The 21,464-nt window shown below is 40.1% G+C and overlaps 1 protein-coding gene across 4 annotated transcripts; it reads right to left on the bottom strand.

The window, feature by feature from the left end:
• Positions 1-84: 84 nt before the first annotated feature.
• Positions 85-20,691, bottom strand: mmp23ba (matrix metallopeptidase 23ba). 4 transcript variants are annotated; one of them, XM_060852181.1, is made up of 9 exons: positions 20,619-20,691; positions 20,077-20,292; positions 17,446-17,573; positions 12,790-12,926; positions 11,712-11,879; positions 10,070-10,234; positions 7,331-7,441; positions 5,822-5,948; positions 85-372 (listed from the first exon to the last, which is right to left on the bottom strand). In XM_060852181.1, exons 2-9 carry the CDS (start codon positions 20,212-20,214, stop codon positions 198-200), a joined length of 1,149 nt encoding a protein of 382 aa, XP_060708164.1. In that variant the 5' UTR covers positions 20,215-20,292; positions 20,619-20,691; the 3' UTR covers positions 85-197. The 4 variants fall into 4 exon arrangements, with proteins under 4 accessions (XP_060708164.1, XP_060708167.1, XP_060708166.1 ...); XM_060852184.1 differs by lacking the exons at positions 20,077-20,292; positions 20,619-20,691 and adding an exon at positions 17,882-17,991 and having other exon boundaries at positions 12,790-12,907; XM_060852183.1 differs by lacking the exons at positions 20,077-20,292; positions 20,619-20,691 and adding an exon at positions 17,882-17,987.
• Between the last annotated feature and the right edge of the window lie 773 nt (positions 20,692-21,464).

Raw genomic sequence — 21,464 nt, 5'->3', positions numbered from 1 at the left:
TCTACTTGTGGTCAAACTTAGTCAACTTACTCGCCTTGTGAGAAGCAAGATACTCTTTTTTTTAAAAAAGCCATAAATTCCACATTTTGACAGATTGGTCAGTCAGATTTAATAAAGATCACTGTACAAACATCAAACAATGTATTAACTTAACAAGTTAAGTAGATCATAACCAGGTACAGGGTAGGTAAAGTCTTTTACTCTTTAACTATTAACCGCCAGGAGTATTTTGTAAGAATTTTGTCTTTTTTCTTCACTAGACAGGTGTAGGTTCCTTGATTGATTGCATTAGCAACGATGATGAGCTTATTCCCCATCATGGAGATATAACCAGCATATGAGAACTCTAATAGCTCGTCATCTTTATACCATCTGAAAATGAAATTATACTTATGAGTCTATAGTGCCACAGGGGTCATGCAACAGTTTACAGTAATAGACTGCTTCTTTTGTAACTAATTTTGCAAGACTAATTTCAGCCTTTTGTGGGTGAAAGGATCCCAGCTGCTGGCTGAGGTAGATGTAAAGGATTTTGTGATATCACCTGAAGACAACAGAAGGTGTGAGGACAGAAACAGAAATCTGGCTATTCTAAATAAGTAATGATCACTCATTTTGGAAGAAGAATATGGGGAACCTTTGAACTGCCGTAATTCCCTCTTCTGGTGCAGCCAATCCCAGAAACTAAAAACTGGAATATCAACTCCATGTGGTCAAAATCCCTCATGTCCCGACTAACCACTGAAACAGACCCTTCTGTCCAACTTGTCCATAACCACCAGATATCCAAAATTAATCTATGCCAGCACTTGGCATAGATATAAAGCATTAGACCCAGCACCAGTCCTTGTGGCACACCACTGGTCACAGGCCTCCAGTCTGAAAAGCAACCCTCCACCACCACCTTTTGAGTCAGTTCTGTATCAAAATGGCTAGTTCTACCTCAATCCTGAGTTTTTTGAAGAAGTAACAATCAAATTTGAGAGACATGATTATCCCTAATCAATCCTTGCCTTTCCAAATACGTGTAAATCCTGTCTCTCAGGATTCCCTCCAACAACTTGCCCACCACCAATGTCAGGCTCACTGGGCTATAGTTCCCTGGCTTCACCTTAAATTTATGTCCCCTTGTAACACTCTGTTGTACCCGGGGAAAAAGTTTCTGACTGTCTACTCTATCTATTCCTCTGATCATCTTATAAACCTCTATCAAGTCACCCCTCATCCTTCGCCGTTCCAACGAGAAAAGGCCGAGAACTCTCAACCTATCCTCGTACGACCTATTCTCCATTCCAGGCAACATCCTGGTAAATCTTCTCTGCACCCTCTCCAAAGCTTCCACATCTTTCCTAAAGTGAGGCGACCAGAACTGCACACAGTACTCCAAATGTGGCCTAACCAAAGTCCTGTACAGCTGCAACATCACTTCACGACTCTTGAATTCAATCCCTCTGCTAATGAACGCTAATACACCATAGGCCTTCTTACAAGCTCTATCCATCTGAGTGGCAACTTTCAAAGATCTATGTACATAGACCCCAAGATCCCTCTGTTCCTCCACCTGACTAAGAACCCTACCGTTAACCCTGTATTCCGCGTTCTTATTTGTTCTTCCAAAATGGACAACCTCACACTTGGCAGGGTTGAACTCCATCTGCCACTCCTCAGCCCAGCTCTGCATCATATCTAAGTCCCTTTGCAGCCGACAACAGCCCTCCTCACTGTCCACAACTCCACCAATCTTCATATCATCTGCAAATTTACTGACCCACCCTTCGACTCCCTCATCCAAGTATACTCCTACTATCTTTTTACTCTAAGGATTCACTCGATCTCTCCTGTCTGTACCTGACATATTCTTCCTTCTTTTTCTTAACCAAAACCTCAATTTCTCTCGTCATCCTGCATTCCCTGTACCAACCTTTCCCTTCACCCAAACAGAAATGTACTGTCTCTTGTTACCTCAATTTTGAAGGCTTCCCATGTTCCACTCATCCTTTTATCTGCAAATATCTGCTCCCCACCCCCCACTGTCAGCTTTTGAAATTTCTTGCCCTAATACTGTCAAAATTAGCCTTCCTCCGATTTAGAACTTAAACTTTTAGATCCAGTCGATCCTTTTCCATCACTATTTTACAGTTAATAGAATTATGGTCATGGGCCCCAAAGTGCTTCCCCACTGCCACTTCAGTTACCTGCCCTGCCTCATTTCCCAAGTTTTGCATCTTCTCTATTAGATACATCCACATGCTGACTCAAAATTTTCTTGTACATAACAAATTCCTCTGCGTCTAAACCCTTAACCCTACGGCAGTCCCAGTCAATGTTTGGAAAGTTAAAGTCCCCTACCATAAACACACTATTATTCTTAGAAATAACTGAAATCCCCTTACAAATTTATTTTGCAATTTCCCTGCTATTAGGGGTCTATAATACAATCACGATAGGGGGAATATCTCTTTCGTATTTCTCAGTTCCACCCAAATAACTTCCCTGAAATACAGCAGTAATGCTATCCCTTATCCCATATAGTAATCCAAGCAGCTAAATTAGCATTAACAACAAGTTTTAAACTTCTTATAACTTAAGATTTTATGTATTTTGAGCAATTGATGTTCTACATTAGTGTCCAGTGGGATAGCTAGCTAAACACTTACAAACTGGAGAAACACATTGTTAGAGTAGAGGGGCAAAAAGCCAAGTGTTGTACATATCAAACAGTAGTTTCAGTTTTGTACATCGCTATGGGTAATTTAGCATGGCCCATCCATGTAACCTACATGGACCGTGGAAGGAAACTCATGCATACATTGGGAGAATGCCTGTGTGGAGTCGCATCAAGTCTCTGGCACTGAGGCAGCAGTGATACATATGCTGAAACAATAATAACCAACTGATTTTATGACTTTCTATTTAAGAATAATGCCTCACCCACACCTTCTGTTACAGACAGCAAGTTCCAGAGCATTCTGCCTCCTCAGTCAGCACAAGTTTATTATTCAAACAGAGGACCCAGCCCTGGGTTCCACATACTGTACATACAATTGCAGACATCGTTGGAGAATATTCAAGAACAGAAAGCCTGGCTCATTTGTCGTTTTGGAGACCAGAATCACTTAACAGTTGGGGCAACAGCAGAATTAGTTTATGAATTTCTTACATGCAGATTGGGTACTATCTTGCCTTGATATCTTTTTAAATTTCCAATTCCAGTTTACACAATATGCTACTTGCATGTCTGGCCAGCAAACATTGGATTCTTGTGAAACCACAAATATTTTTGTCTTGGCTTATAACTGGAAAGTTACACAAGTCAGGCTAATGGCATGAGCCAAACGAACCCCTCCTTTAGTTTCTGGTTATGTCAGTGCTTCATGTAATCGGTTCTCAGGCCATATCAAATTAGTGGCAAAATAGACAAGCAATTTGTCCAATACTCGTACACGTGTCTCAAAACAATGACCTTGGATTGCAGGAGTTCACAAAAAAGCAGAATAGTATTTAAGACCATAAAATGTCAGAACAGGTGGTGGTCATTCGGCCCATCAAGTCTGCTCCGCCATACACTGCGAACATAATTGACCTGATCAGGAGGGGACAGTGAGGACATCATTGAACTGAATACTGTAGCTGGTGGGGAGCCAGACTATAAGTCACATAGGACATCCAAGATCCAGCTGGATTGATTCAGAGAACCAGTCAAACCTTAAAGCCTCTACCACCAGAGGTCAATAAGCTGCAGGAGCATCTTACCTACACAACAGTGTTTCAAACATTAGTTCAGTAATTTCTACTACTATAAGCGGAGGGCTGTCTTTGGTCATACAACTTTTAAAATATTTTCCTATGGAATGTGGATGTCACTGGCCATCCATAGGAATGTCCATTCCTAATTGCCCTTGAACTGTGTGGCTTGCTCAGCCACTTCTGAGCAAGAAGAACCAACCATCTTATTGTGGAACTGGAGTCACATGTAGACAAGCCCAAATAAGGATTTTTCTGCTCTAAAGAACATTAGGGAAGCAGAGGGGATTTTACGAGGAGTGCTGGTAGTGTCATGGTCACCGTTACAGAAACTAAGTCTGGCAGATGAAACTAAATTTCCATCAGCTTTCATGGTGGCATTTGAACTTGGGTCCTCTAATCAACAAGCCTGGATCTCGAAATTACATCACCACTGTGCTAACATTTTCCACCAATAGAGTTTAAACCTAGCTCATTCACAGTATTTTAACAAATGCTTTTCTACGGTTTATCTTCATAATTAAAAATAGTAATGGGATTCTGATTAGCGAGGCATTTGGCTCCTGGGGACTTAATGCCTTGATCATGTGCAAATTAATCATAATTTAAATCAAACTCTTATAAACTAATTAATGTTCACATCAATTGATGTGGCCTGGTTTCATAGACAGTTCACTTCAGGGATAATATTATTCAGTGAGGAACATAAATAATTCTGATCATAGAGTCATACAGTACAGAAGCAGACACTTCACATCCAACTTATCAGTGCTGACCAAATATCCTAGGTTGACCTAGTGCCATTTGATATCATGTGGCCCATGTCTCTCTGAGCCCTTCCTATTCATTTGCACATCCAGATGCATTTTAAATGTTGTAATCGCAACCTCCACCACTTTCTCTGGCAGCTTGTAACTATACACGCACCACCCTCTGTATGAAAATTTTGCCCCTTAGGTTCTTCTTAAATCTTCCCCCTCTCACCTTAAACTTATGTCTTCTAGTTTTAGATCCTCAGAGAAAAGACCTTGGCTATTCAGCCTATCCATTCCCCTCATGGTTTTATAAATCTCTGTAAGGTCACCCCTGAGCCTCTGACACTCCAGCCTATTTAGTCTTTCCTATAGCTCAAACCCTCCAGTCCTGGCAACATCCTTGTAAATTGTTCCTGCACCCTCTCAAGTTTAACAACATCCTTCCTATAGTAAGGTGACCAGAATTGTATGCAGTATTCTAAAAGTGGCCCCACCAATGTCCTGTACAGCTGCAACATGACATCCGAAGGTAAGCATGCTAAATGCCTTCTGCACCATCCTGTCTACCTGTACCTCCACTTTCAAGGAATCATGGACCTGCACCTCTCAGTCTCTTTGTTTGGCAATACTCCCCAGTACCCTGCCATTAACTGTGTAAGTCCTGGGTACTTAAATTAGACTCTACACCAACAGAGACCGGTTATGTTTTGCCTCTGAGTAGTGGGAATGTCGACAAGCAATTCATGCCATGCTGGTTAATGCTTTTTAAAAATTGGTGGATTAGATGCCAAATGTGTTGACACTAACCAAGATTTTAAATTCACCACAAAATTATCTCTTATTGATACATCTTCTGCAAATGAATTTCATGCCAACTCCTACCAGGTATATGCCCACAGGAGTTACCTGATCTGATTAGACTTACAGTGTGGAAACAGGCCCTTCGGCCCAACAAGTCCACACCGACCCGCCGAAGCGCAACCCACCCATACCCCTACATTTACCCCTTACCTAACACTACGGGCAATTTAGCTTGGCCAATTCACCTGACCCGCACATCTTTGGACTGTGGGAGGAAACCGGAGCACCACTTACTGATAGTAGGCAGTAAGTTTGTAACCGTATAGACGGTAACATGTCTACATGGAGGTAGTCACGTTTACATGGATGTGCTATCCTCAGGTTGGAATGAAGATATGTCCCTGCAGCAATGTAAAAGGAACTTTAACGCTGGGTCATTTCCCCATGGGCTGGCTGCCCAAGTAGAAAGTAAATTGTAGGAAATTACTGAAGTGTAGATTATTTGAAAAAGCATTACTTACTGCAATATCCCTTTCTTATGAGCAACCTTTCGTCCACATTGAACTGTAACCTTTCGTCCTTTGGAAACTCGTCTAACTTTAGTCCTGGGAGGTAAAGGTGTAGGTGCATTGGTTGGAATGGGTGGATCTGCAGAGCATTTGAGCCATTATTTATTACTTGTATGAAACATTAGATTCAGTGTATTTTTTGAACAATGAAAAGTAGAATAATACTTAACAGCTGGGATTTCCAAGTCCCAGAATTGTCTCAAATCTACAGCAACAGAACTTGTGATGAATTTTGCAAATCCTTGGCCAAGTTACAAAGCAATATTGAACAGTATAAGAAAAACATACTGTATGCATCTGTCTTACAGGAAGCTGCTGTAACCCACATCTATGCTTTTGTTCCACTAAAGTTGACTATTCCAGTGCTTTCCTGGATGGCATCCAATGTTCCACCCTCCGTAAGCACGAGATCTTCCAGAATGCTGCTTCCTATGTCCTTACTGGCACAAAATCCCATTGACTATTGCATTTCTTGACCAACACTAGCACCCACTTAAGGAACATCTCAATTCTACAATTCATGTTCTTGTTTTAGTGGCCTTGCTTCTGTATAACCTCCTCCAGCCCTATAGATCTTTGACATAACTGCACCCATCTCTGGAGCATGGCTGATATGTTTCACCATTGGTGTCTACACCTTCACTACCAAGATTCTAAGCTTTAGAATTCCCTCTCCACCCTCTACATTGCTTTTCTCCTTTAAGGTGCCACTTAAAACCTACCAATCTGCCCTAATATTTCCTGATGTGGCTCATTGTCAAATTCTGTTTTACAATCTTCGTGGGAACAACCTTGGGCATTTTATTACAATGAAAGGTATAAAAACACAAGAGCTTGTTGGTGAATAACTTTTCCCAATTTCATTAATAGGCAAATAATAGTTGTCCATTTCTCAGAAACATGTTTTCTTATCTTGCGTTGAAAAATACTTCAAATCTGTACCAGGGTAGCAATAACCCAAGTGCAGGCAGGTTTACTTATTGTGCTGATATCACCACACCCTTCCACTTGAGAATTTAAACTTCAGTTCAAAAATATAATGCAGTCAGTGTCCATTTTAGTTACAGAAAATGCTCAATGGATCGTCTCTTCTCAATATTTAATGATAAAATTCTGGTCTGAATTATGAGGAAAGAATTGGTAGTTTTCTACCTAAGGCTGAAAGTCACTTGCACATACACAACTGCTGAAATGAACTTATCAAGATAGAGACAACACACAATTGTGATTCTATTACTTCTAACTATGAGATCTACATCCCTACAGGATGCATTTATGTTGTAATGGAATTTGTGCATTCACAATCAGAAAATAATTCATTATTGTGCAGTAAATGGATTTCACACAATCCACTGCCACAACCTTGAGGCAGGAAGAGTGTGAACCTACAATCTCTGAGCATGGGATGAAAACACAAAGACAGAAGGATGTGGTGAGTAATTGGCATCGGATGAACTGTACCTCTGCAGAAGTCACAGCTTAAGGGACAATGCTTCTTCATGAAAGAAAGTTGTTTTTCACAGAATCCCATCTGCGCCCAGGAAGGACATTCATCAAGTCTGTCCAAGCAACCTTTAAATTAACAAATAAGTTATCAGTAATTATACTTTTGATTAGTCAAGCATGCCTTCACTCCCCTCCCTAATGTAATGCTCACAGGCTCATTCCCTCACCTGGTTCCATTTTTTACCTACAGAATTGTAATTAAGGGATCTATCCTTAGCCCCCCTCCTATCTCTGGTCTCCACGTTACCCCTCACCATGAAGGCATGTTTTTAGTTTCCACAAATAGACTGACTACACCAGCTCCATCTCACCACCACATTCTCGACTTCTCCACCATTACTTTATCAGACTGTTCATCGACATCAGGTACTGGATGCGAAATGTCCCCAGTTAAATTTTGAGTAGATTGAACTGATCATTTTCAATTCCTATTCCAAACCCCATTCCCAACTTACCAACTTCATCCTTCTCCCTGGCAACTATCTTCTTTGATCTTGAGATGAACTTCCAAGTTTGTGTCTGAGACATCTTGAGAATGCTTATTTCCACCTGAGTAGCACTGCTTGGCTTCAGTTCTGTCTTGGATTTCCTGCTGCTGAAATCTTCATTCATACTTTCTGTACCTGGAGGCTTGATTCGACTCTACTCCTGGTCGGCCTCATATTTTATCTTCCATAAACTTGAGATCATACAAAAATCTGCTGCCTAAGAGACCCGTTCCCCGATCATCCCTGTGCTTGATCAAACAACTTTAAAATTCTCTTTTGTTTACAAGCTCTTTCCGCTGCGTTAGTAATCTCCAACACCACAACCTTCTGAGATCTCTGCACTTCTTCAACTTAGGCCTCTTGCATTCCCAATCATAATTACTCCATCACAGGGAGCTATATCTTCCATTGCCAGGACCCTAAACTTTGCAATTCCCTTCACTGCACTTCTTTGTCTCACTTTTCTCCTTTAAGATACTTCTTAAAAGCTACCTTTTTAACCAAGCCTTTGCTCATCCAAGCTAATATCTTATGTGTTCCAGCATCATACACTCCTTTTACAATGTTCCTGTGAAGTACTTGGCGTGTTTCATTACATTAAAGGTGCTATATAAATCTAAGTTTACATTCTTGTAACCCTTTTATCATTCTCCTTTTGATCCTGTCTCTTTGACATTCTTTTCAGTTTCCCCTTGAATCTAATGTGAACAAATCTGAGGTGATTCACTTTGGTCGGAGTAACCGGAATGCAAAGTACTGGGCTAATGGTAAGATGCTTGGTAGTGTAGATGAGCAGAGAGATCTCAGTGTCCAGGTACACAGATTCTTGAAAGTTGCCACCCAGGTTGACAGGGTTGTTAAGAAGGCATAGAGTGTTTTAGCTTTTATTAATAGAGGGATCGAGTTCCAGAACCATGAGGTTATGCTACAGCTGTACAAAACTCTGGTGCGACCGCACTTGGAGAATTGTGTACAGCTCTGGTCACCGCATAATAAGGAGGATGTGGAAGCTTTGGAAAGGGTGCAGAGGAGATTTACTAGGATGTTGCCTGGTATGGACGGAAGGTCTTATGAGGAAAGGCTGAGGGACTTGAGGCTGTTTTCGTTGGAGAGAAGATTGAGAGGTGACTTAATAGAGGGTTAGATAGAGTGGACAGGGAGAGCCTATTTTCAAGTATGGTGACAGCGAGCACGAGGGGGCATAGCTTTAAACTGAGGGGTGATAGATATAGGACAGATGTCAGAGGTAGTTTCTTTACTCAGAGTAGTAAGGGTATGGAATGCTTTGCCTGCAACGATAGTAGATTCGCCAACTTTAAGTACATTTAAGTCGTCATTGGACAAAGCATATGGACGTACATGGAATAGTGTAGGTTAGATGGGCTTCAGATTGGTATGACAGGTCAGCGCAACATCGAGGGCCGAAGGGCCTGTACTGCACTGTAATGTTCTATCCTGTGGGAGATTATCAGCATTCTCACAGCACAACTGTTAATTCTGCTTTGAGAATGCAGCTATAGTGAGTGTTGATGAATCCAGAATCCTCAATTTAATCTACTGAGCAATCAATACTCCTCTTCAAATTGAAAATACAGTATGGAACTAATTTGATAATTGGAAGGCCCAGCTATGGATTCACCTTAAAGTTTCACTTTGCATTGATATTTTTACAAAGTTTGAATTTTTGTTTTTGCAAAATAAAGCTATCAATGGAAATACTCATCATTGTTCATCTCATGGGGCTATATATTTCTCCTTTGATGGCACAGCTTGGGGCTGTTGAACTAACATCAATTAGCATTAAAAGTTCAGAATTTACTTCAATGATCTGAAATGGATGTTAAATATTTCCAGAGTTACAGTAAGTTATTAGTATCCTTTGCATCCCTGGGTGCTTAGTTTGTTGTCCAGTAACTGAAGACTCAAGTTAGTTGCGTACCAGCTTTTGTCTCCAGAATGTTCCATCCACATTTGGGATGTCATGTACACCACAAGCAGCTTGGCTGGTTGGGCAGAGGTTTCTTAGCAGCAGGATGTTTCACTTAAAAGGAAATAATTGGGTATCAGCAGTTGTGCGTGGCTCAGACAGTCAGGCCTAGATGTCAGACCTGCTATGTGGGAACCAGAACTGTAAGTCTGTATCACACCCGCACACAGTACTGTCACTGTTCACAACTCTAGGTGAGGGTAGTCCCTCAAGCCTTACCATACAGCCTCCAAATCCCCCAGATATCATCCTGACTGATTTTATCTTTTCCTGTTAAAGTAGCATTTTTGTGCATAAGTGCATTTGCGTTCTGTGAATGCATTAATCCAAGGCTGTGTCCAATCTCGTGGGCTGCAACATGTACCAAATCAGTAAGCCAGACAACTGCGAAAGAGAGAAATCATTTTTAGAATTACATTTATAAAATAAAATTAACGTTTATTTTGGAATCATTAAAATTTATCATGCAATATTGTTCTACCAAAGATAAATAAGAAACCCGGGGTTACTCAAGATCTACAAAGACGAGAAACACCAACTATTATTTCCTCTGCCCTCACTCAGTAATATTGAACTTTGCTTTTTTCACAAAAACCCTACAATTACTATTTCAGCTGAGATCAGCCTCACTGGACGGACCAAGTATTGACCCTGTTCTTGGTCAATTTTGCATGTAGCCATTGAGAATGTAAGTTATCTGGAATTCCAATTTACGCAAAAATGTTATCTGAAGCACATTGAGGATTGGCATTCAGTCAAAGCCTGTAACATCAACAACACCTCAACTATAGAGACCAGCAGCTTCTACAGGATATCCACAGTGTAGATCTCACCTTTATTTTAAATGAGGTGGGCTCTTTCATTGTGTGGGATGTTATTATTTTGAGTGTGTTGTGCTTAAGCAAATGAAATAACGACAATTCTCCCATACGTATAAACAGATAATGTGTATAATATGCCACAGTAAGAACTGCAGGGTAGAACGTTCCAATTTTCAGTTAAACAGATTATTTTGAGTAAGACTCATGACACTTGGTCATCTGTGGTGACTTTGTTCCTACCATCTTCCACCTCATTAATCATGCAGTTGGGTAATTTGAGCAATGTCTCGAGGCATCATGTGACAGGAGAGGCAGAGATGATGCCGCACTGTCAGGACCTTGCAGTATTAATGCTGCTGACATTGAACTTTAAACCCCAGCTGCACACCACATCACATGCTGTAAACCAGGAACTGGTGGAACACTCCAATGGTGTTTCAAGACCATCACTGAGGACATGACTCAACAGGGAAAACTTGCACCCTCCATCGTGGGTGGAATTTTGGAGGTGCTGGTGGATATAGCGATGGAGAGGAAGATCGTTGCTTTATCCAATGGATTGCCAATCGAGGTAACACCATCAGGGTATTTGCACCATCTAGTTTCTCAAAAAAGGAGAGAAGTGGAAGTGAAGTAGAAATGAGAGTTGGGGTAATGATGAGATGCAAATAAATGGAGATAAGTGGTCGCTGCTCAATAGCGAGAATCTGATTAAGAACGCAAGATGAAAACCACAAAACATTTTCTTGACGTGAAAATTCTGATGTCTTTCATTCTTGTATTTTCCTAACTTTCTACTTTTGCCCATACTACATGAGGAAGCGGATAAATCCACTCATTTATTTAATCAAGTGCACAGCTAGCAGAGCAAAAGAGAACCAATGAACTATAGTTCAGAAACAAAAACAGAAATTCCTGGAGAAACTCAGCAGATCTGTTAGCATCTGTGAGAGAGAAACAGAGTTAATATTTTGAGTCCAGTAACTTAACTACATTTCAGTACTTTTCACTTTTGTTGAGTGTTATTTTATGAAACATACTTTTCTTCCAGCTGAAGCGAGTTTTACCCAATTGCCAATGTTCAAAATCATCAAAATGGATTTCTCCAATAGTTGGAAAGAAAGCATGTGCTAGTTCTCCCGTTATTCCATCAAAACACGGATGAGAAGGAACTTCCAAGCAGTCGGTGTGATTTATGGAATAAAACCCTAGCACAGGAGAAGAACAACATAATATCAATGATCATATTTATTACATTTTCTACATTTATCCTGTTGCATCCAGAAGAAATCCAGTTTGCAACTTGGAGTGACTGATTAAATGTGCTCAGATTTGATCTTAGTTTGAGATTCGGTTTTAGTTTAAGATTCTTTCTTTTCCTTCCACAGTTTAAATAAACTCAGATCAGAATTCACTTCTGAAAATCTAACATTAAACACCTTTAACAAAACAAAGTATGAGACAAGACTGCGTATTGTTCGGTGAAGTTAGGGAAGGCAGCAGGGGTCCTAAAAAAGGAGGGAAACATTGGGAAGGCTTTTTGAAGGAGGAAAGGTAAACCAGGTGAACTGTGGGATTCAACTAATTTGTCAATAACTGCCTCTATTTCTGTAATAGAGTATTTTCATCATTTTTGATACCAATAAGCTACAAGAGCAGGTCAGAAGCTAGGAATCTTGCAACAAGTAACTCACCCCCTGACTCCTCAAAGCCTGTAAACCATCTACAAGGCACAAGTCAGGAGCATGATGGAATACTCTCCACTTGTCTGGGTGGGCGCAGCTCCAACAACACTCAAGAAGCTCAACACCATCTAGGACAAAACAGCCCACATCCACTCCCTCCATCCCTGATACTCTGAAGCATCAGCAAGATGCACTGCAGAAATTTACTGAGGCTCCTTAGCCAGAAATTCTAAATCTATGATCACCAGTACTGAGAAGGACAAGGGCAGCAGATACATGGGGACACCAACACATTCAAGTTCCAGTTCTAGAACTGCAGCAATTTGTGGAGGCAACTCACCACCATCTTCTCAAGGGCAACTAGGGATGGACAATAAATGCTGGCCCAGCCAGCAAGACCTTTATCCCGTAAGTGAATAAAAAAAACTCTCACCTATTTTAATGTCAGCACTGACATTTGCAGGAACTTGAGTGAAATTGAAAGGAGAAACTTCGCTCCACATTTGAAAAGCGAGTGCGATTCCCTTTTCTGTGTCCTTTTCATTCAGGGTCTTTGGAAAGGACAGAATTCTGTGAATGGAAGCAACTTCATTCATGGATGATATTACAAATAAAATACACACAAAAATTATGTGCTACAAGCAGTTTGAGCACATACACTCCCCTGGAAAGTTGTGGCAAGGTTTTATTAGAAAGAGTTTACCAATCACTTCCAATGCTATACCTTGATCAGCTCGTCAGATCAAATGCTTACAGTTGGGTTAATTGACCACAGACCTCTGCCTTTGCCCTTGGCATTGGAATGTCTCACTGTAATAAATGTCAAGTTGCTCAAAGTGACAAATTTTGAACTTGTCACATTGTGGTTGGAGGTCTGATTTATCTTCAGTTTTCTATTTTCCCATTTTAACTGTGTCCCAATGATGCTGGATATAAAAGCCTAATGTTATTAGGATGACTTTAGAGCTCTAGAACTGAGCACTAAGTCAGCTAACTCAACAGAATCTTCTTTCCCCATGAAAAGACATTCCCATATGCAAGAGACTAGTTCTTACAGCCCAGCAAATCATTGTCAAATAAGCTTATGAGCATGATAAGCAATAACAGACATCAGCCATCACACTTACAAATAATCCTTTGTACCATAGACAAAATAGTCTATATCAGAGAAAATTGGCTATCCTATATTTGTTTGTGGCAAGCTTCTGGAACGCTGTTCCCTCCTAACAAGGTGTATCTACTCTCTACTGTTTGCAGCAATTCAAGATGCTTCACTATGACCTTCTCAAAGACAATTAGGGATGAATAATAAATGTTAGTCTAATAAGCAATGCCTACATCCCATGAACAAATAAATGATGTTTTCAGAGTAGCATCTACATGCTAATGATTTGTCCTATTTAAAAATGAAGACTCCACAGACTTTTAGATTAAGTTTGAAAAGGTATCCTTTGCATTGTTATTTTGCAGTAGCCTTTGCAAATCTTGAGAGAACATAATAAGATTGTTGGCCAGACTAGAAAGGCCAGTGCTATCTGTAATATTTGCTATAACACAATGTGAAAGCCATGCAACATTGACACAGAAGTTGCAGAAAATGGAGTCAGATAGTTTAGTTGAATGGAATTGCTCTGTTCATATAGAACACCAACTTAGTTTCTGCAACACCTTTAATTTGCTTTAATGAAACACAGAATCGTTAAAAAATTATATAAGCTTAAACCTTTGCAATCATTTCAGTAATGTTAATTGATATTTAAAAGGGGCCAGATAATAAAGACTTTAAAGTTTGACTGGGAGACAGGCAGGCAGTATTGTATCTGGCTTCTGAATTAATGATGGTACCATGAATAAAACATGCATTTCATAACATGTAGTTAAGATGAATATCGTATGTTGAATAATAAAACTGCAGGTCAATGGATAATTCATTAGATGTATACTTATGTTTGTTTGACAGGTGCAGTTTTGCAGTTTCCTCTGGAATAGCTATCCAGAAACGAGAGTTGAAGTCCTACTTATTGTATAAGGGCACTTTAATTCACTTAATGAAATAACCTACAATAAAGAACGTGCATCATCAACATGGACCATGAAATTATCAGTTTGTTGTCAAAACACAGATTACAGAGATAGAAAGAGACGAGATCATAGAAGGATTTGAAATCAAGGATGAAAATTTTAAAATCAAGATGTTCTTTGACGAGGAACCAAATGTTGGTCAGGAAGCAAAAGGGGGTGATGGGTCTGTGGGACATGATGAGAGTTAGAATAAAGGTAGCTGAGATTTGGATGACCTCGCTCCCACTCAGATTTTAGTTGTACATGGATTATTGTTGAATTATTTTATTTGTTTCTTGTCTTCCTGCCTTTAAGACAGGAGCATCAAGTAAACAGGAGCCAAGGGCGAAGCATATGGAGGGTGCAACGCTGCAGGGTAGCCAAGAGTGTGTTACATAAGTCAGTTCTGGAGTTGAGAAAGGACTGGAGAGGTTTTAGCAGCAGATGCGCTGAGACAGGAGTGCAGTTGGGTAATACCACAGAGGTGGAAATGTGCTGCTGGCAACACCACGAGTAAGTGAGCAGGAGCCCACTTTGGGGTCAGACACAACACTAGAGTTGTGAACAGTGTGGTTTGCCCTTTGTTACCAGGGAGAGGGCCAACATCATTTTCTAGAGAGTAGAAGTTGTGCTGGCCCAACATTTAATCTGAAATGTAATAAAGACAGCTAATGGCAGTACTTATCCTCAGAATGAAAACATCTTTCTTTTACTAACAATTCATCCTGAGGCAGTATGTTACTCACTCACTGACAAAAAAAAAAGCAACAAAAAAAAAATCACGAGGAGTCTGGGAGGCACATAGGCCTTGGTTCCTGTTTACTTCAGATTCCAGTCTTAAAGACAGGAAGACAAGAAACAAATAAAGTGAACCAACAACTGTAAATATACAACTGAAAACAGAGTGGGAGAGGGAGTCTTCTTTCACATTCATTGTTAGGTTTCTTTGCTTCTATATTTTGCAGACCCAGCGGCCTATTTACCTCGTCCTCTGCATAGCACGGCCAAACTGACAAACCCGCTCAGCTGGCAAACCCAGTGTATCAACAGGAATAGGGATTTCAAAACTGGGTTTCCCAGATCAGTTAAGAAACTTGTCATTACCACTAGAAGCGACTGGAGAATATATTTAATTCTGAAAGTCTTTGAAAAGTTTTCATAGATTGTCAGAATGAGCAAATGGGACAGAAATTATCTGCAACATCAGGTTTGTCCTAAATAATATTCATACATTCTTAATCAACCTTATTTTTTAAAGTAACAGCTCAGTAGAGGATCTCATTACTTTTCTTTATATCTGTCACACTGTGTAAAGGGGACCTTTACCAAACCAAGAGATTTCTAAACTTTGTGCAAAGCAGAGCAGCTGAAGTGTGGTCACCAGTGTTCCTGAAGAAGGGCTTATGCCCGAAACGTCGAATCTCTTGTTCCTTGGATGCTGCCTGACCTGCTGCGCTTTTCCAGCAACATTTTTTCAGCTCTGATCTCCAACTTCTGCAGACCTCACTTTCTCCTCAAAGATTTTAACCTACTGCGAATCCTCTTGCAAGGATGCCTTCCTTGAAGAAGTTGATTCCTGAAGGAGGGCTTATGCTCGAAACGTCGAATCTCCTGTTCCTTGGATGCTGCCTGACCTGCTGCGCTTTTCCAGCAACATATTTTCAGCTCTGATCTCCAGCATCTGCAGACCTCACTTTCTCCTCACCAGTGTTCTTGTTATCATGAAGTATTTAGAAAAACTCTTTGCAGAAAGAATTTCTAAATAATTTTCCATGCAAGATACAACTCAACAATTCATTTACTGTTTGCATGTTTAATATAGTGAAGTTTCAAAGAATCAATTTCCCATTAATTGGAATTCTAAATCAGATATCTCAAAAAAGTAACATGCAGACAGGCTAACAAATTCAATAGTTAATCTGTATGCACTGTCTGGACTGCAGTACACTGTACAGCATTTAAATTCCCATAACAGTCTAAATTGTAATTTTCCTCTAACTTTCTCCACTCCTTTCCTGAAGGTTTGGAGCATGGTTCGTGATGTTTGGCAGACATCCTGTGCCTCACTCAAGTTGGCATGCCTTACCATCATAAGGTCACCTCAGCTCAGCTTGTTTCGTCCCAAATCCAAAAAATTACACTTCAGCAAGAATTACCAGATGGTCATCATACGTGGCTGATTCCTTCCCACCCAAGTCCACTGCAGCCAACTGTATGATCACACTGCCAGATCACCACGGTCCGTACATTCTAGCCACTTTTAATCACTGTCTCACTGATGACCACGCTTTAATTCGCTGTGTTCTGGGCTATTTTGGGTCACCCATCCAACTGTCGAGTGTTCTCAGTCACTTTCCTGAATGACCTGAGTAGGTATAGAGACGTCGTGGTATTATCTAAGGGCCATGGGCTGACTTTGGTGACTTTTTTTAAAGAACAAAATTGCTCATGACACACGTACATCACTGGCTGGGCCGGCTACTATTGCCTATCGCTGTGAATTTGGGAGGGGTCAAAGTGCAGTTTTCTCCAAACCCAAAAGTAGTTTATGGCCTTGGAGTTTCGCCTGGGGATGATCCTCCTCGTCAATTCCTCTCAACCCCACCTACAGAAGCACCAGCAGAGACCTACTAGCGAATTGGATTTCTTCCCATGCTCAGGGAAAAGAGTGGGATTGGGTGAAATTAAAAATAAGGCTGGAGCATGTTTTAGAATAGAGAATGAAGAAGAATGGAAATTAACCTATTCAATTACTGAAAATGTTCATAAAATAACCAAATAAAGGTTTAATTTGAAATACTGGGACCAAGTATTACCTGACTTCTGCGTCAGTAAGTTATACAATAAGGTATGAAGTAAAATAACCACATTACAGACTAATTTACAGTTTAATTTCCCCTCATACTCCAACTGCATGCAGGCACACTTGCATATAAGAAGAATTTCAGAAAAATCAAATATTCATTTTATAGCATTCTCTGGGGGATAAAAGTGTGGTCTTTTATATTCAACATTTCTTCACGCTTACTTGTATGTTAGATTGAAATGATCCCATTTCTGCATCTGCGGAGTTAATGTGTACCTCTTCTTTCTTGCCTGGTGCTGGAATGTGGAGTGAACATCGAACACCAAAAAACTGGGAGGTACGGTATTTTCCTAGAAGATGAAGCCATTAGTTGTTTATAGAATGTGACTGCTGAAATTCGTAAAAAGTAATTACCATGAGGTCTATGTGGTTAATATTCAAATTTCAGTCAGGTTAAAAACTGCAGTATAGAGAGAGACCAGGAATCTGACAAGCTATTAAACACTGCCATAATGTATACAGTCCTCCAGAACTACAAGTTGCGCAAAAAACCTTAAACTTCATTGTTATTGGCACTGCAAAAGAGCAAAATGTCCTGTTGAACATTAAAACATCCACTACTATTTAGGTGGAAGTACAGAGTATCTACATGGCTTACCCAAGCATTAGTGTGGAGACCAGCAAGCTATTATGTCAGCTCCCAAAGCTGGAACACAACTGCAGATTACCAAAGTTAAAGGGGTCACTATGTTTATAGAAACATCATCGAATCTCTACAGTGTGAAAACAGGCATTCAGCCCAATTAGCTGCAAATGTGTTGCTGGTCAAAGCACAGCAGGTTAGGCAGCATCTCAGGAATAGAGAATTCGACGTTTCGAGCATAAGCCCTTCATCAGGAATCTAGAGAATTCGACGTTTCGAGCATAAGCCCTTCAGCCTGAGATGCTGCCTAACCTGCTGTGCTTTGACCAGCAACACATTTGCAGCTGTGATCTCCAGCATCTGCAGACCTCATTTTTTACTCGAAGATTCAGCCCAATTAGTCTACACCGGCTCTCCAAAGACTATCACACTCAGACCCTGCTCAGTACAGACTATCATTCAGTTTCACAAAACACCTTGAAGCATGACGATGAAGAACTAGGAAACCTGTGCACTGAAAACCCAAAATTACAGAATTCGATCGTAAATCATCAAGCCGAGTCCCCACCCCAGCCCACTGTCCAATTAACCTCTTCACTTTCAGTTAACTCACTGGCAGCAGGAAATGGAAACGGCAGAAACAAAACCATTTTCTAGGCTTGGCTAATTCACAGTAATGAGAACAAAATGAATTTTTTGGACTTTTGATGAACATCCCACTGGAAAATAAATATTTGTGATAACATGGAAGGAGGGGAAATTACCCTGAAGCTGGGATTGGTTTGCGTTTTTTTTTACCCCACAAAATCACTCCGAAATTTGTTTGGAGAAGTTCTTCTGTTTATGTTGCAATCTCAGTTTTGCATCCATCATCTCCTTGAAATTTGACTCGATCCTGCTGCAATCTCAGCAGTGAAAACAGTGAATCGATGTCCAGCAAATCTTCACTGGAAGAGGAAAATTAGTTACCCTACATCAGAAATATATCGCACGGACAATACTGGCAGGAGCAAAACGTTTTCCTTTATTTATTCATGAATCAGAGGGAATGGGGAGAAATTGAGTAAAATGGATCGTTATCTCAAAAGAACTCGAGTCAATATCTTGAAACATAATGTTAAAAGTCACAACACCAGGTTATAGTCCAACAGGTTTAATTGGAAGCTGTTGGACTATAACCTGCTATTGTGAGATTTTTAACATTGTACACCCCAGTCCAACACCGGCATCTCCAAATCTTGAAACATAAAATGCTTGTAAGGTTTATGGAGTTGTAGAGATGTACAGCCCGGAAACAGACCCCTGTCCGACTTGTCCATGTCGACTAGATATCCTAGTTCCATTTGCCAGCACTTGGTCCATATCCCTCTAAAACCTTCCTATTCATTTACCCATTCAGATGCTTTTTACATATTGTAATTGTACCATTTTATTTTATTATTTTGCATTTGTTGTATTTACTTGATAATTTATAAACAAAGTATGTCTTTGAAAAGAAAAATATTAATAATAAAGTCTCTTAGATTGTCAGAAATGAACAGTCTTTCAGATTACCGCAGGTAATATTGAGAATAAATCTCTCACATTGATAAGGTTATTGCTGTGTTGAGAACTAGGAACAATTTCAAAGGGTCGCCCATTTACAATTGAGATGAAGAGAAATTTCCTCACTCAGTTGGTTGTGAATCTTTGGAAGTCTCTGCCCCAAATGGTTATGGATACTGAGTCACTGAGTACATTCAAGATTGAGATCAATAGGACCCTGTTGGGCTGTAAGGGAATTGAAGAATATGGGGATGGGGTGTGAAGTAGGGCTGAATTGTTTTACTGGTGCAGTTTCAACAGGAAAATAATGAACAGAACTGTGCATTAGGCAAGGCACCAGGGAGGAAAGAAATATTACTGACAACAAAAAGTTCACACCAAAAGAAATCAAATTGTAGAAATCACCTAGCACTGAGCATTACACTGTTTCAAATCTTGTAAAATAGTGAGAACAGTAACAACTTTTCTGCAAAACAACTTTTAACTGCAGCACAAAAAATGAATTGTTAGATTAGATTAATAAATTAGGATTTGCAGTTTTTAGAGATAGCCCTTTCTTCATTATTTGTACACCAGTTTAATTTTAGGCAATGTATAATTAAAAACAGAAGCAGTAGGCTTTAAGAATTTCCAGCACCTTAAGATTTAGTAAAGTTTATACTCACTAACTGAGGTGTCCAAGCAGGAAATGCATCAACAGATTTATCTCCAGCTATGAACATGAACGACACAGCAATGCACATCAAAAACTTAATATTTGTGAAATAATCTTCATCTTCAGATCTTCGAAAAAACTCCATCATGGTCAAAGTTTTCCCACGTTCCCTTCAGTGCCTCAGACTCAGACCACTCTGTCCAGGAGCGTGTCTGGAGATCATTGTCTGTTTGCAGTTCAATTTAAGAAAGATTATTAAGAAAATGGGTTTTCAAGGACTCTATTTAGTTCAGTAGCACTTACATAAACTATGTTTCCGCGTGGCTGTGACAGCCAAACAGTATCACATTACTTAAAATGTAGATCTCAAAAGATCTCTATCCATCAGTTTGAAAGCTAGCCAGGAACAGCTGGGCACACTGCAACGTCTCTGAATTTGGATCTCATTCAGCATTATAATCAATTTCAGATGTACAGTCATTGGTGTACTTGCATAGCAGTAAATTGCAAAATGTGCTTATGTTGAAATTAACTCCATATTGGACAACTTACATTGGACAGAGCACAACGTGCTAGACCTGAAGATGCATTTGTCAACAGAATGTGTGTCAATGCAACTGAATCAAAGAAAGGCTTTTCCTATATAACAGTACCTGCTGCAATGTATTGAATATTTCTATAATGTATTTATGCACACATAAATATGTGCATGTGTGGCTGCGTGCTTGATCTCCTTAGAGAACATGTTTAACAAAAACATCCCCAACTTCCTTGCACACTCCAATTATAAACAAACTAAAATCAACGATCGGAAACTTGATAAAATAGTTCCAAACATTTGAAGGAGTATTTAGATTAGATTAGATTTCCTACAGTGTGGAAACAGGCCCTTCAGCCCAACAAGTCCACACTGGCCTCCGGTGTACCTAACACTATGGGCAGTTTAGCATGGCCAATTCACCTGACCTGCACATCTTTGGACTGTGGGAGGAAACCGGAGCACCTGAAGGAAACCCACACACACACACAAGGAGAATTTGCAAACTCCACACAGACAGCTGGCAGAGGCGTGAATTGAACCTGGGTCCCTGGCGCTAGTGCTAACCACTGTGCCACCCTAACAACCTGAAAATTTTCAAAACAGTCATCAGGTCAGGCAGCATCAGTCAAGATGTTACAAATCCTGAAACATATACCTCTTCTCTCTCCAGAGGCTACTTGATCTGCTCAGCATTTTCAGTTTAGATTTTAGATAACCAGCAACAGAACTGTTTGCTTTTTGTTCTTCAGAGTATGGTTTTGTTTAATCTTGAGCTGACAGGCAGGTGCCAGCAATAACAGTTGCTGTAGCAACAATCCTGCAACACACATTTATTCCTGTCAAAAGTTGTTAACTTT

Source organism: Hemiscyllium ocellatum, chromosome 37 (genome assembly GCF_020745735.1).
Source record: "Hemiscyllium ocellatum isolate sHemOce1 chromosome 37, sHemOce1.pat.X.cur, whole genome shotgun sequence".
Taxonomy (NCBI): Eukaryota; Metazoa; Chordata; class Chondrichthyes; order Orectolobiformes; family Hemiscylliidae; genus Hemiscyllium; species Hemiscyllium ocellatum.
Note: the sequence above shows the minus strand (reverse complement) of the source record. Positions and strands in the feature narration are given on the sequence as shown.